Source organism: Stegostoma tigrinum, chromosome 20, assembly GCF_030684315.1.
Source record: "Stegostoma tigrinum isolate sSteTig4 chromosome 20, sSteTig4.hap1, whole genome shotgun sequence".
NCBI classification, from domain to species: Eukaryota; Metazoa; Chordata; class Chondrichthyes; order Orectolobiformes; family Stegostomatidae; genus Stegostoma; species Stegostoma tigrinum.
The window spans coordinates 42,229,129-42,244,146 of NC_081373.1; the positions used below are offsets into that span (position 1 = coordinate 42,229,129).

Below are 15,018 nucleotides of genomic sequence, written 5' to 3' on the forward strand. Positions count from 1 at the left end.
ACCGGTATTGCTCAAATTTCAGTTTTCTTTCATATATACAGATGACTTATTTTCTGTTGTTTTAAGTGATTTAAGTTCCTGGAAATAAGTGAGCAATTTCTATATTTTTTTTAAGAAAAAAAGCATGTATGCTGGTAATTAGATACAAAAACAAATTGCTGGAAAAGCTCAGCAGGTCTGGTAGCATCTGTGGACAGAAAGGTGACTAGACACAAAATGTTGACTGCTTTCTCTCCACATACTGCCAGACCTGAATTTTTCCAACAATTTCTTTTTTATTATTACATTTCAAACGCTTTTCTCAAGGGCGGCACGGTGGCTCAGTGGTTAGCACTGCAGCTTCACAGCGCCAGGGACCCTGGTTCAATTCCAGCCTCGGGCAACTGTCTGTGCGGAGTTTGCACATTCTCCCCGTATCTGTGTGGGTTTCCTCTGGGTGCTCCGGTTTCCTCCCACAGTCGAAAGATGTGCAGGCTAGGTGGATCGGCCATGCTAAAATTGCCCATAGTGTTCAAGGGTGTGTGGGTTATAGGGGGATGGGTCTGGGTGGGATGCTCCAAGGGGCGGTGTGGACTTCTTGGGCCGTAGGGCCTGTTCCTACACTGTAGGGAACCGCATCTGATCTTAAAAACCATTACCAAATTTTCAAATCAGTTCATAATGGCTTTTAATCTGTAAAGTTTTTTTAAACATGTTTATCCCTTCTGCACCCATTTTTCCCCTCCCCCCCCACATTCTGATCAACCTAAGGGTGATTCCTTTGCTGTCCTCTGCTATACTTCAAAATTTCTCCACTCCTGCAGTCAGGAATCCTTTTTTTTCCTCCCCAGAATGTACTTGCTGCCTTTTTTAAGCAAATTGCATCATCTCACATGAACATCATAATCTATCATTTTAGCCCATTTCACTACTTTGCCAACATAGAATCATAAAGTAGAATCACTGAGCCCCTAGAGTGTGGAAAGAGAGCATTTGGCCCATTGAGTCTGCACCAGCCCTCTGAAGATCTTCCCACCCTGTTACCCTGTGTTTTACCCTGGCTCATCAAACTAGCTGGCACATCCCTAGTGCAATTTAACATGACCAATTCACCTAACCGACACATGTTTGGGCTGTGGGAGGAAACCAGAGCAACTGGCACAATCTCATCTCGACACTGGGAGAACCTGCAAACTCCACACAAGGCAGTCACTCAAAGCTGGAATCGAATCCAGGTCCCTGACACTGAGACGAAGCAGTGCTAACCACTGAGGCACTGTACCAACCATTTCCTCACAGCTACTGTTGGCCTTCTAAAGAATTAACTGTTTCTTTCTTTGGTTATCAGATTTTTCTCAATTCCATATCCAATCATTGACATATTTAATGAACAGGAGTTGCCATAAAATTGAGCCCAGTATGAATCAACCATCCACCCAACTACTCTGGAGGAATCTTCTTTAACTCCTGCTCTATTTCCTCCCTACTAACCAATTTCTATTCCCGCCCTATTTCACACCACTTAGTCTGCTCTGTGCTGTATGATACTTTGTTTCCTAAAATTTCTGTAGGTTCATGGTTTCTTCCTTCCCACCCAATTTCTGCGTCTGTTTAATTCCTCAAAGGAGGTTTGTCATCTGTAATATTTTCCTCAGAATTCCGTGGTGGCTTCTTCAAGCTCTATTTTCTCTCTATGGATACAAGCCTAAAAGTTCCCCACAACAGATGTTAAAATGACTGTCCTATAATTGCCTAGATGAGCTCTGAAGGAGCATGTGCATAGTAAAAGACCTACTACACACCCTCTAAACCAACCTCCATATCAATGCAGCGTTAAGTGTGGAGCTGGAGGAACACAGCAGGCCAGGCACCATCAGAGGAGCAGGAAAGTTGATGTTTCGGATCGGGACCCTTCTCTAGAAATGGGGAAAGAGAAGGGAGCTGAAATAGAGGGAGGAGGGATGGGGCTGGGGAAGTTCGGTAGGATGGTGATAGGTGAGTGTAGGTAGGCAGTGGTGTGGATTGGTCAGTGAAGTGGGAGGGATGGATAGGTCTGAGAGAAGGCGGACAGGTTTGTCAGGTCAATGAGGTAGTGGGGATGAGAGGGAGGGTTGGTCATGGAATGAGACCAAGGGTGGTGAGATTTTGAAACTGGTAAAGTCCACATTTAGGCCATTGCGCTGTAGGCTCCCGTAGCAGAATAGGAGTTGCTGTTCCTCCAGTTTGCCAGTGGTGTCATTGTGATTCTGGTGGAAGCCCAGGATGGAATTGTCATCCAGGGACTGGGAGGGAGAGTTGAAATGGTTTGTGACTGGAAGGTATTGTCATTTTATTGCAAACAGAGAGCAGGTGCTCTACAAAGTGGTCTCCAAGCCCCTCTTGATCTCACTGATGTAGATGAGGCTATGTCAGGAGCAGCGGATGCAATAGCCCGCATTGATAGACGTGCAGGTGAACCTGTGTCTGATGAGAGAAGTTTGGTGCCTTGAATGGAGTTAAGGTGTAGGGGCAGGTGTAGCACTTCCTATGGTTGCAAGGAATAGTGTCGGGGTGGTGGGGCTCATGTGGACAAAGGAGTCTCTGAGAACGCGGTCCCCACAAAAGGCAGATAGGGGTGGGGATGGAAATGCATCTTTGGTTATGGGGTTGGATTGTACGTGGTGGACATGTTGAAGCATGATACATTTGGATACAGAGGTCAGTGGGGTGATATGTGAGGACAAGGAGGATTTTGTCTTTGTTTTTGTTGGGAGAGGGGATGAGAGGGCAGAGGTGGTGTAGGCGCAAGAGATGCAATCAGTGTCATCCAGTTATCTGTGTGTCTTGATGCATGAAGCCCCAGGAAAATGTAAGTGACCTGAGGCTTTATTTGTAATTTGTGTAATGATTTTTGTATTATGCTGAAATACAGTCATACAATGTAATGACTACTGTAAGATGGTTTGAGTGGCCATCCAGCCTTTGTAGAAGATGACGATGGGCAATATTTTGTGGCATGGAATCTTATATCCTGGACTAGTTATGTAATATTTTTGGATCCTCTTACCAGCCCAGCATCTTAAATCTCCTGTCTTGTCTTACCATTGTCTCCCACACTCAGCACATTGAAATCCTTGATTTACCAGCATGGCATGTTGTTTTGCGCAAGTTATCGGATAGCCAATTTTTTTCTTAAAAATCCACTTTGAGCTTGGTGACCAGCATAAGCCCTTTTTTTTTTTTAAGTAAAACTAGTATGAACTTTATTGAAGATGTGGCATTCCTTTGTCATTCGTGGTTGTAAAGTTACAGTACCAGCTGATTAAACTAGCCATTCACTCCAATTCCATTCACCATCATCCTGGTGTGTAACCTTGCAAGCTGCAGCATTACAGATGTATATTCATATCTCCTTTAAAAGGAATCCACCTCAATCACCAAACTGGAAATCAAATATGACAAGCTAGATGAATCTTCAGATAAGTGAAGAAATCAGGTTTTTCTGCAGTGGTGACAGTTATGAGTTCTACAGTCTTACCCATGACCAACATGACCAATCTCAGTCAGTCGCTGTGTGCTTCATGAGATGATGGATTTATTTGTCTCTTACTCCTGTCCAAATGGTGACTCTGCTGATGTGCACTGTTGCATCTGGAGGCTGGACTACAAATACACTTGACTGACTCTTCATAACCAGGTTTTACATGGCAGACATCGCAAAAAAAATAGAATTCTAGGCCTTCTAATTGAAGGAAAAGTATTCCACCACTTGAACATCAGGCCTATTCCACTTCCCTTTGGAGTTTAATATTATAATTTAGTACAAGAGTAGGATCCTGCATTTTTTTCAGATTGTTTCATTTCTTTTATTTGCAAAACTCTTTGTCAAGTGTATATCTGAACATGGCAGACAGGAAATGTTGATCCACCTTGATAACGGGGTGTAGAGCTGCATGAACACAGCAGGCCGAGCAGCATCGGAGGAGCAGGAAAGATGATGTTTCTGGCCTAGACCCATAAACTGCCTTGATGTCTTGCTCATCACAGTATAGACACTTCCTCACCATCCAGTTCCATGGAATCTCTCAGGATAGGTGAAAAATTAGGAACCAAAACCAGTTTGGCTCAGAAAACCATGATGATTTACCTGATTCCACTCCCAGATGAACAAATCACTGTTTAAACAGTGTGCATCTGTTCCACATGAATGCAATGAACTGTCCAGTATCCAACCCAGTCTTGCACTGTGTAACAACACTCAGTCTCTCAGCTATCCCAAGCACCTAAAAGGTATCCTATGACAGCCATGATGAATAAACAGCTGATTGGTTTGGTGTTGGTTGAAAGTGTGATTATAGTCCAGAATCCCAGCAGTGATGCACTTGTTTTTTTAAAAGTATGGCGCTAGGAAACTTTTAACACCAGCAATCAGACAGGAAGTGGATTCACATAACAAAGTGTAGAGCTGGATGAACACAGCAGGCCAAGCAGCATCTTGGGAGCACAAAAACTGACGCGTCAGGTGCTGCTGGGTGCTGGCTAGGCCTGCTGTGTTCATCCAGCTCTACACTTTTTGTTATTTCAGATTCTCCAGCATCTGCAGTTCCTTTTATCTCCGAAGTGGATTCAAATACTCACCAAAGAATTGCATCCCCAGCACTGCTGAAGTACTTCATTGTGACGTTAGTCAATACTGAATGTTCTTACCAGGAGTTGAGGTGCTGTTCAAAGGGACTGCTGATATTAACCGAAAAATTGAGTCATTATTCTACTCTGCATTTTTGAATTTTCAGAAAATGATGGCATGTAGCCACAAGTAAAATATGATGCTTAACAGAGGTCAAGACCTGGAAGAGTAAATTCCAGATTCCATTGGCTTTCCAATGGGAGCTAGTACTATACAAGTTGCAGTTAAAAAGGAGACTGAGACTGATACTAAGAAGTCGCAGGTTTCCAGTTCCTTGCTCTCCAGAAACCCAAACACCAAAACAAAAATGCCTGTTCAATACCTGGGTTAGGCTCATCAAGAAATAATGGACATTTTGATGCAGACTGTTCACACTTGTCCAGTTGAAATTTTGTTCATTTAAGTTCTTGAAGTGACTTTGACATTCAGGACTTGGAATTTGGAGAAATTTGTTTTGCATGCACAGCATTTTGATTCAAATTAGGTGCAAACGTTGGATTGCATCTCAACCAATTCTGTGTAAAAGGTCTGACTTTAAATTTATGTAAGAGGAAGTGTGGAGGTAACCTGCTTTCAGTTCAGCCTTATTACATCACCATGAGTTCCTTTCCTTTTCAGCTTGGTATCAATTTTAAAAACACATCTCCAGAAGAAAATCACAATTATGCTGGCACCTGCATTAAAAATAATAATACCATGTGTTACTTGTCTTTTGTAGCTACTTGACCTGTTTATGGTGTGGGACTGGTCAACGTATCTAGCAGATTATGGGCAAGCTACATCCAAGTATCTAAGGGTGAATCCCAGCACAGCTCTGATCCTCCTTGAGAAGTAAGCATGTTTTGAGAGTTTTTTTTGCAGGTGTACCTTAAGTACCACAAACAAGATTTATGTCAAGATGACTTGTTATTTTAAATGACTTGTATTTGAAGAAAGTATTAGTGTATTAATTTTTACTGTATACTTTTCACTTAAAACATCCAGAAAGTGGTATCATTCAATGTTTAAACTGACATTTTAGTAAAACTGTTTCTATTGTGTACTGAATATTATCATTACTTGTATGTTAGCAACATTTGGCAATTTTTTGATTGCTTGAAATAGCTTTTGACTGTCTCATCACTTGTTATCTCATCATTCCTGTTTTACTAAATTGTTCCAAAGCAGAATCAACAGACGGTAAGTATTTTGCATATTCTAGGTAGTGTTGCTCATTGTTGCGAGTTGAGACTGCATCATTCCATTGCAAATTACGTTTTATGTTTTAGAAAATTTATATTTTGTATGCCTATTCAATATCATGGATTTGAGTGATTGGCATACTAATTAATGTGACATGCTTGTGTATAACCTGCTTTGATTTTTGCATTCCTAAACCTGTTTTAAGAAAGCTATGTCCATCTAAAGCAATTAACATCCAACTCCTGGCATTGAAGGCTCTCCCTTGAGGAATTTAATGAGATTTACTTGTAGTCTGAGCAAGTTTCCTCTTAAGACAGAAATAAAGTTTGATTGTTGTGGTGTTTTAAGTTTCTGATGCTGTTTTGAGACTGCTTTTACATTGGCTTATGTCAAAATTAATTTTTTAATGCACTTTGAATAAGCAATCTCTTTATCCATCTTCGCACATGATTGCCTTTGCAGGCTAATAAAATAAGTCAAATGAGCAATGAGGAATGAATCAGTGTCTAATTTGACCTCAGTAGTTGGGATGGGGAGTTGAAAAACCTGGAAAAATACAATTCTTGAGCATCGAAAAGGAAACTAGTTCATGTTGGGGAGTGGGGAAAATAACACACAGTTCGTGCCTTTGGCAACTTTTTTGTGTTCCAAAATGCTTCACAGCCAATGACATAGTTTTGAAATGTGGTCAGTGCTGAAATGCACAACTGATTTGGGGAGATGGTGGCATGGTGATAATGTCACTGGGTTTAAAAATACAGAAACCCAGGTTAATGTTATAGGAATATGGGCTTCCCTTTGCGGCAGATGGAAAAATTTGAATTTGGTTTTTTTTTTAAAATGCTAGCTTAATGTGATGACACAACTTGTATCAGTTGTCACTATAAAAACCCATTTCATTGACCCAATGGCTTTTGTAAGCAAGGAGATCTACTATCCTTACCTAGTCTGCCTTGCGTGTGACTTGGACCCGAAGTAATGTGGGTGAATCTTAATTGCCCTCTGGCTCTCTAATGATTACAGTCAATTGTATCAAATCTCTGAAAAGTTCAAAGAAAAGAAAGATGTTGGATGGAGCACCTGGCATTGACCCATGCCCCAGAAACAACAACAGCAAACTTGGACCTGGTAATTCTATAAACCTCGCCCTACCAATATCACCATAACTAGTTATGTCTTGCCTCACATGAGGTGGCAGCACAGTTAAGAAGTAGCTGCCCTGAGAGTTCTCAATATTGGTCAGGACTCTGTGAAATCACTTGGCAACAGGTTAGCCATTGGCAAAGAAACCTACTGCCGGCCTAGCCTACACCCCAGGCTGATGAATCAGTACTCCTCCATGTTGAACACAGTTTGGAGGAAGCAGTGAGGGTGGCAAAAACACGATGATCCCTTAGTAGGCAACTTCAAACTTGAACACCAAAAGTAACTCGGTAGCACCACTGCTGATTTGACAGAGTCCCAAAGGGCACAACTCGCTGGATTGGCTTTGCAGCAGGTCCAGACCTCGCACAACAGGATGCCCAGTTGCGTTGCTGTGAGCCATCAGCTAAAGTAGATTGGATTCGCTCAGTCTGTAACCTCACAGCACCAGCATATCCTCAGACTATCATTACCATCAACCAAGGAGATCAGATCTAATTCTGAGCCCAGAAGGGCATACATGGAGCAGCAGTAGGCATACACAAAAATGAAGTGCTAAACTGATGATGCTACAATACAGAACTACTTACAAGCCAAACTTTGTTGTAACAAGTAAGAAGATGGGACTAATTGATCCCATGACAACAAGATCAGACTATAAACTCTGCAGTCCTGCCACATCAGCTTCTGTTAGTAGTATAATTATCGACCACCACTAATGACTGAAGGTTGCATGCCCTCGATGGGGGAACCCAGCACACCTCTGCAAAATACAAGGCTTGCATGTTTGCATCCATCTTCAACCAGAGTTGCCGAGTGGATGATCCATCTCAGCCTCCACCTGCGGTCTCCAGCATCACACATGAATGTCTTCAAACAGTTCAACTAGCTTTATGTTAAATCAAGAAAGAGTTGAAGACACTGAATATTGCAAAGGCTATGTGGTCCTGACCATATTCTAGCATTAGTCATGAAGACTTGTGCTCAGTAATTACTTGCACCCTTGGTCAAGTTGTACCATTGCAGCTGCATCACTGGCATGTACCTGACAATGTATAAAACTGCCCTGGGACGTACTGTGCACGTAAAGCAAGACAAATCTAACCCAGCCAATTACTGCCCTATCAGTCTACTGTTGCTCATCAGTAGAGTGATGGAAAGTGTCATGAACTGCCTCGTCTCAGCCTTTGTTCGGATGTGCACAAAAGAACAGAATTGCAGAAGTGAGGTGCAAGTGACTGTGCTTGACATCAAGGACACGTTTGAATAAGTGTGGCACCAAAGAGTGTTAGCAAAACTGGGGTGTGAAATGGAACTGGTTGGAGTCCTATCCTGCACAAAGGAGAATAGTTATGATTACTGAATGATCATTTTTAAAAATTTTAGGATTAGCTTTGTCATCTACTCTAATGAGTAAGCTGGAAAGTTTACAAGTCACCATTCACAGGGCCATCTTGGGTACAAAGGTACCTATTTGCTGATTTAAGTACAAATTCTAAGGGGGTAAAGAATCAGAAAAATAAAGTTGAGCATTATAGATCGTAGGAATAAGTTTGAAAAATTAAATAAATATGCAGAACAGCAGTCCTTCCAACCCAGTCCATACTGGCACCTAGCCTCGAGACCACGCCTTGCTTCATCTAGAGGACAAAGTCCACACCAAGCCAGGAGACCGTCACACCATGTCCAAGCTGAGGGTGGGGAATCAGAGTCCACACTGAGGTTGGGCTGTCCAAGTCCGTGCCCGTGCTGAAGCTGAGAGGTCTAAACTGAAAAGATAAAAGGAACAAAAAACACCCCAAGAGTGGTGGTGGGGGCGCGGAGTGCGGTAGAGAAGGAAACAGACGGAGCAGATGAGCTCTGGCTGCAGAGTCCTATGTTTGCTCCCATCTTGAAACAGGCATCATCTTGCCTCCCAGACATCTTTTTGCAGGAGTTTCCCAGGACGGTGTCCTAAACTCAACCTTGCACAGTGACAGCAGGATGCACTGCAGTAACTCACAAAGACTCCTTTCAAGCCTGCTACCTTTTACTACCAATCAGGACGAAGGCAGCAAGTGGATGGGAACACCACCTGCATTTGCCACCCCCAACCGCACACCAATCTGACTTGAAATTCAATTGCCATTCCATTGGGTCAAAATTCTGGAACTGTTCCCACAGCCCAGCAACAGCAGCAATTCAAGAAGGTAACTTAGCACATCTTTTCAAAGGCAGGGATGGCAATAAATATTGGCCTAGCCAGCAACGCCCACATCCTGTGAACAATTTTTTTAAAAATGAAATTGATGAGCAGATAATCTGTTTCTGGTGTGGTTGTGGGATAAATATTAACCCAGAATTGCGGAAGAATTTTCCTGTTACACTTTTGAATAGTGTCCTTGGAATTGGTGCACTCATCTGAGATGGTTAAAGACAGCTATCTGCTCACCTGCAGCTTAGTACCACTTCACAATATCAACCCAGGTTGTCCTCCAGTTGCTGAGTCAAAGCTGGATTCCAGTCTTGTGATGCAGGAATGCGTGGAAATAAAATTTGAGAATATTGTGCACTGAAAGCCTTTAGATTGAAAGTGTCATCACTTTGTGTTTTCTCCATTGGAATTTACTTTTTTTAAAGTGAGTTTTGACATACTTGAGTCTAATGCTTTTGGTTACCATAATTTTACACTTCTTTTGTTATTACAAATTTACTTTTCACTTCTGTTCCAACTGAGGTCACGGGGTATACTGTTTTTTCTTCTCTAGTCCCATTCTTCCATGAATCATTTTTAAGTTTATCTGGACTGATGTGGTTAATTATTTAAGTTTTTGGACTGTATCTGACATAGTACTAGAAACAATTTTGTCAGGTATTTTTTCTTCAAAAAATAACTGTTTCATGCCAAATAAAACTTAGCCAGGCAAGCATGTAAAAATGATTGATTAGAAAACACTGTGCACAAAATAAACACAATTTGTATTCTCATTTTTGTCTCGTGCTAAGTTTTTGGGATGTAACGGGCAATTTCTCCTCCCCCCCCCCCCCCCCGAACACAAATGATTTGGTTTTTTTTCCTTCAGCTCTTTTTTTTTAAACATTTGCAGAGAATGTTTGTGAAGTCTCTAGCTCATGGTTTAATTGTCAGCTGTAGAGGTAACTCCATCCTTAATTTACTGAATTCAAACATGGTAAATTCTCATTTTTAGTCAAAATACCTTCCTTGTAGGCTAATGATTCATCTCTGATCAGGTCAAAATCCCTTTTTGCTGCTTCAAGTATGTTATTGAAAATCTTATTGAGTTCAAATAATTGTATTCCATTTCTTCTAGCTTTAATCACTGAGATTGCTTTTACTCTTGATCCCATTCCAAATGTGCCTTATTTAATTTTGCCAGCGGCATCCTCATTCTGGACTTTCATTTTAATTTACGATACTTTTTAGTCTTCTCTACAATTCACTCCCTCTTGTGGTTCTTTTCTCCTCTTTTTAAAATTTTACTGTGGACAGCATGCATATCTGATCAACAGCCAGTTTCAAAATCATCGTTGTGGCTTCTTATGACTCATATTTTTGTTTTTTTAATTCTTAATTCAAGCAACTGTTCTTTATCAGCAATTCCTTTTGCTGTTCAATATATTTCTCATATTTCATAGAGACATCTGGTACTTCAAGTTTGATTTAAGATCTGTCCTTAAAGCGTTCTGCAAGTTTATCACTGACAATTTTAAGTCCTCATTCAAATATTTCACTTCCTGTGATCATTGTTCTAAATGTTCTGTCCAAATTACATTTTTCATTATCAAATACATTTTCTGTGGCAATTAGTTCTCTGCATTGATCAGTTTTTAAATTTGTTTTTTACATTGCTCATCAGCAATAAGCTGCTTATATTTAGCCCCTGTAATTATGAGGAACTTGTCAAAATCAATATGATCAAATAATTTCTACAAGAGTTACTGTGATGTTATCACTAGGAACAAAGAATTTAGCAAACTAATGCGGCAGGTCACCCAGGCCTGATGCCCTATATCTAATGGCTTTAAAGGAAGCAGCTGCAGAGGTAGTGGAGCATTGGTTGCTATATTCTGGAAGTCACTAGATTCTGGAGGATTTGAGTCGATTTGATATCTTGCGCCTGTTCAAGAAGGGAGCGAACCTGAAAGCAGGAAGCTATAGGCCAGATACCATAACATGTTTCATTGGGGAAAATCCATTAATGAAAAAGAAGTAGGACATCTAGAAAACTTTAACACAATCTGACAGATTCAACATGATTTGAAATGGAAATTGACAAATTTGTTATAGGTCTTTGAGAATATAACAAGCAGAGTTCATGAAGAGGTACTGGCAGATGTAATGCACTTGGATTTTCAGAAAGGATTTGATAAAGATGCACATTAAAGATTATTACATAAGAGCTCACTATTGACAATAATGTTTTAGGATGGATTGAGGATTGGTTAATGTACAGAAGACAGTGCCTAGACTAATGTCTTTTTCAGGTTGGAAAAACGTAACTAGTTGAGTATTAGGAGGGTCAGTCCTAGGGCCTTATTTACTGTAGCTATATTAATCGGAGGTGGGGTCTGATTGTAATATATCCATATTTGCTGAGATCCAAAAGTAGGTGAGAGGACATGTTGTGATGAAGACATAATGTAGCTGTAAGGGGATGTATAACAGTTGAATGGCTTAAAAACTTGGCAGATGGCATTTAATTTAGGAATGTGAGGTCATGCACTTTGGTAGGAAGAGTCAAAACACAGACTATTTCAATGGGGGAGAGATTCCTAAACAGTGTATAGTGCAGTGGGATCTTTGTTATTGTGCATAGAACATAAAATTAGTGTGTAGATGCTGTCAGTAATTAAGATAGTTAAATTTTTGGCCTTTATTTCTGGTGGGAGTTTAAAATTGGTGGAAGAGCTCAGGTCTGGCAACATCTTGGAGAGTTAACATTTTGGATCTCGTTGCCCTTCTTCAGGATTGATCTTAGCTGGGAAAAGATTGGCTTGTATGCTAAAGATAGTGTGGTGGGAGGAGTTAATGATAAAGATGGAATCCAGAGACAAACAGTTGGGCAGAGAAAGGAATGGGTAATGGCCAACATGGGAAAGTCTAGAGTTGCTAATGGAGAACCTTAGTGTCTGCCAATGGGTTGTTTGTGGTAGTAGCCCATGGGATAACAAGATCTGGTGTGTGCGTGTTGGCCTAATGAATTGGGAGTAGGTGCGCGGGCCCTAAAATTATTGAACTCATTACGGAGTCCTGAAGACTGCAGTGCCCCCAAGTGAAAAATGAGATGCTATTCTTCCAGCTTGTGCTGAGCCTTGTGGGAGCACTGCACCAAGCCTGAAACAGATGTTGGCCAGGGAACACAGTGGTATTGAAATGGTGGGCAACAGAAAGCTGAGTCATAGTTGTGGACAAAATGTAGTCTGTGTTTCGTCTCCCCAGTGTAAACATGACCATATTTTGGTCAGCAAATACAGTAGCCTGCATTGAAAGAAGTGCAGGTTAATTGCTGCTTCACATGGAAGGTGTGTCTGGGGCTTTGGGTAGCGAGGAGGGAGGAAGTAAAAAAAGGCAGGTGTTACACCTTCTGCAATAACACAGGAAGGTGCCTGTGGGGCTACGAAGAGTGGAGGAGGAGTTGATCAAGGCTCCCTGGAGGGAACAGTCCCTGCAGAAGGCTGACAAGGGAGGGGAAGGGAATACGTATTTGGTGTGGCATTCTGCTGGAAGTGGTAGAAATGGTGGCTGGTAATCCCTTGGCTGTGGAGGATGGTTGGGGGGGGGGAGGGGGGGGGGGGGGGGGGCGGTGGCAGAGAAACCCTGTAGGCGAAGCAAGAGGAAGGCGAAGGCCAAAATGCAGGAGATGATCAGGACACCTCAGAGCTTTGCCCCTCATGGTGGGGAATCCTCAGTTGAGGAAGAAGGTGGACATTTCAGAGACTCCCTTCCAGAAGCTGGCATCATCAGAACGGATGCAACAGAAGCTAGGAGAACAGAACAGACATTAAAAGAGGGAAGTATAATTACAATTCTACAGGGTGTTAAGGCTACACCTAGAGTACTGTGTACTTTTTTTTTGATCCTGTTGCTTCCCCTCAACAACTGTTGTTGACTCTACAGAGGACAAGTCAGATCTATATCAATTAGCCACTATCTTTTTATTAGATCTGTTAGGCAGACATAGAATTCTGGACTGTACATCCTCACACCCCACTTCCTGTAAAGACTCCATCCCATTCTTCAGTTCCTCAGTCTCCGAGACACATGTTCAGATGAGGCCAACTTTGACAAGGGAGCCTCCGAAATGTCCACGTTTTTCCTCAACTGAGGATTCCCCAGCTTCGTTGTCGACAGGGCCCTCAATCAGACCTGACCCGCATCCTGCACTACTACTACCTGCACCCCTTCTCTTCCTTCCCACAACAGCGATAGGGTTCCCGCTATTCTCACATACCATTCCACCAGCATCCACATCCAGAAGATTATCAGATGCCATTTCCACCACCAGACACACATTCCCTTCCCCTCCCTTGTCCGCCCTCCACTGAGACTACACCGTTCCCTTCAGGACACCCTGGTCCATACTTCCTTCACCCCCCACACCTCCCCACAGCCCTATAGCACCTACCCCTGTAACAGCGAAGTGCAACACTTGCACGTTTACCTCCTCCCTCCCCAGTATCCAAGGGACTAAAAATATGTTCCAGGTGGAGCAACACTTCACCCACACTTCCAAAAATCTAGTCTAGTGCATTTGCTGCTCACAATGTGGTCTCCTCTACATTACACTTGGCGACCGCTTTGTAGAACATCTACATTTCTGCTTGCAAAAAAGACCCTGAACTACCTGTTGCCTGCTAATTCAATGCACCGCCTTGCTCCCTTGCCAACATCTCTGTCTCTGGCTTGCTACAGTGTTCCAGTGAAGCCCAGCACCATCTGGACGAACAAATAGCTCATTTTCCACTTGAGAACCCTACAGTCATTGACTCAATACACAGTTCAATAATTTTAGGGCCTAAACTCTCCCATGCACCTGCCCCCCCACCAGGCCTTGTTACCACATAGAGATAATGGGAACTGCAGATGCTGGAGAATTCCAAGATAATAAAATGAGGTTGGATGAACACAGCAGGCCAAGCAGCATCTCAGGAGCACAAAAGCTGACGTTTCGGGCCTAGACCCTTCTTCAGAGAGGGGGATGGGGAGAGGGAACTGGAATAAATAGGGAGAGAGGGGGAGGCGGACCGAAGATGGAGAGTAAAGAAGATAGGTGGAGAGAGTGTAGGTAGGGAGGGGATAGGTCAGTCCAGGGAAGACGGACAGGTCAAGGAGGTGGAATGAGGTTAGTAGGTAGCTGGGGGTGCGGCTTGGGGTGGGGGGAAGGGATGGGTGAGAGGAAGAACCGGTTAGGGAGGCAGAGACAGGTTGGACTGGTTTTGGGATGCAGTGGGTGGGGGGGAAGAGCTGGGCTGGTTGTGTGGTACAGTGGGGGGAGGGGACGAACTGGGCTGGTTTAGGGATGCAGTAGGGGAAGGGGAGATTTTGAAACTGGTGAAGTCCACATTGATACCATATGGCTGCAGCGTTCCCAGGCGGAATATGAGTTGCTGTTCCTGCAACCTTCGGGTGGCATCATTGTGGCACTGCAGGAGGCCCATGATGGACATGTCATCTAGAGAATGGGAGGGGGAGTGGAAATGGTTTGCGACTGGGAGGTGCAGTTGTTTGTTGCGAACTGAGCGGAGGTGTTCTGCAAAGCGGTCCCCAAGCCTCCGCTTGGTTTCCCCAGTGTAGAGGAAGCCACACCGGGTACAGTGGATGCAGTATACCACATTGGCAGATGTGCAGGTGAACCTCTGCTTAATGTGGAATGTCATCTTGGGGCCTGGGATGGGGGTGAGGGAGGTGGTGTGGGGACAGGTGTAGCATTTCCTGCGGTTGCAGGGGAAGGTGCCGGGTGTGGTGGGGTTGGAGGGCAGTGTGGAGCGAACAAGGGAGTCACGGAGAGAGTGGTCTCTCCGGAAAGCTGACAGGGGAGGGGATGGAA

General features: G+C 43.0%; 1 protein-coding gene across 6 annotated transcripts in view; it reads left to right on the plus strand.

The window, feature by feature from the left end:
• Window positions 1–15,018, plus strand: part of LOC125461768 (exocyst complex component 6-like) — a 179,469-nt gene that overhangs the window by 158,688 nt on the left and 5,763 nt on the right. For all 6 annotated transcript variants that reach the window (XM_048550943.2, XM_048550947.2, XM_048550946.2 and 3 more), the window contains one exon: window positions 5,364–5,476. In XM_048550943.2, coding sequence (XP_048406900.1) covers window positions 5,364–5,476 — 113 coding nt within the window. The remainder of the gene's footprint in view (window positions 1–5,363; window positions 5,477–15,018) is intronic.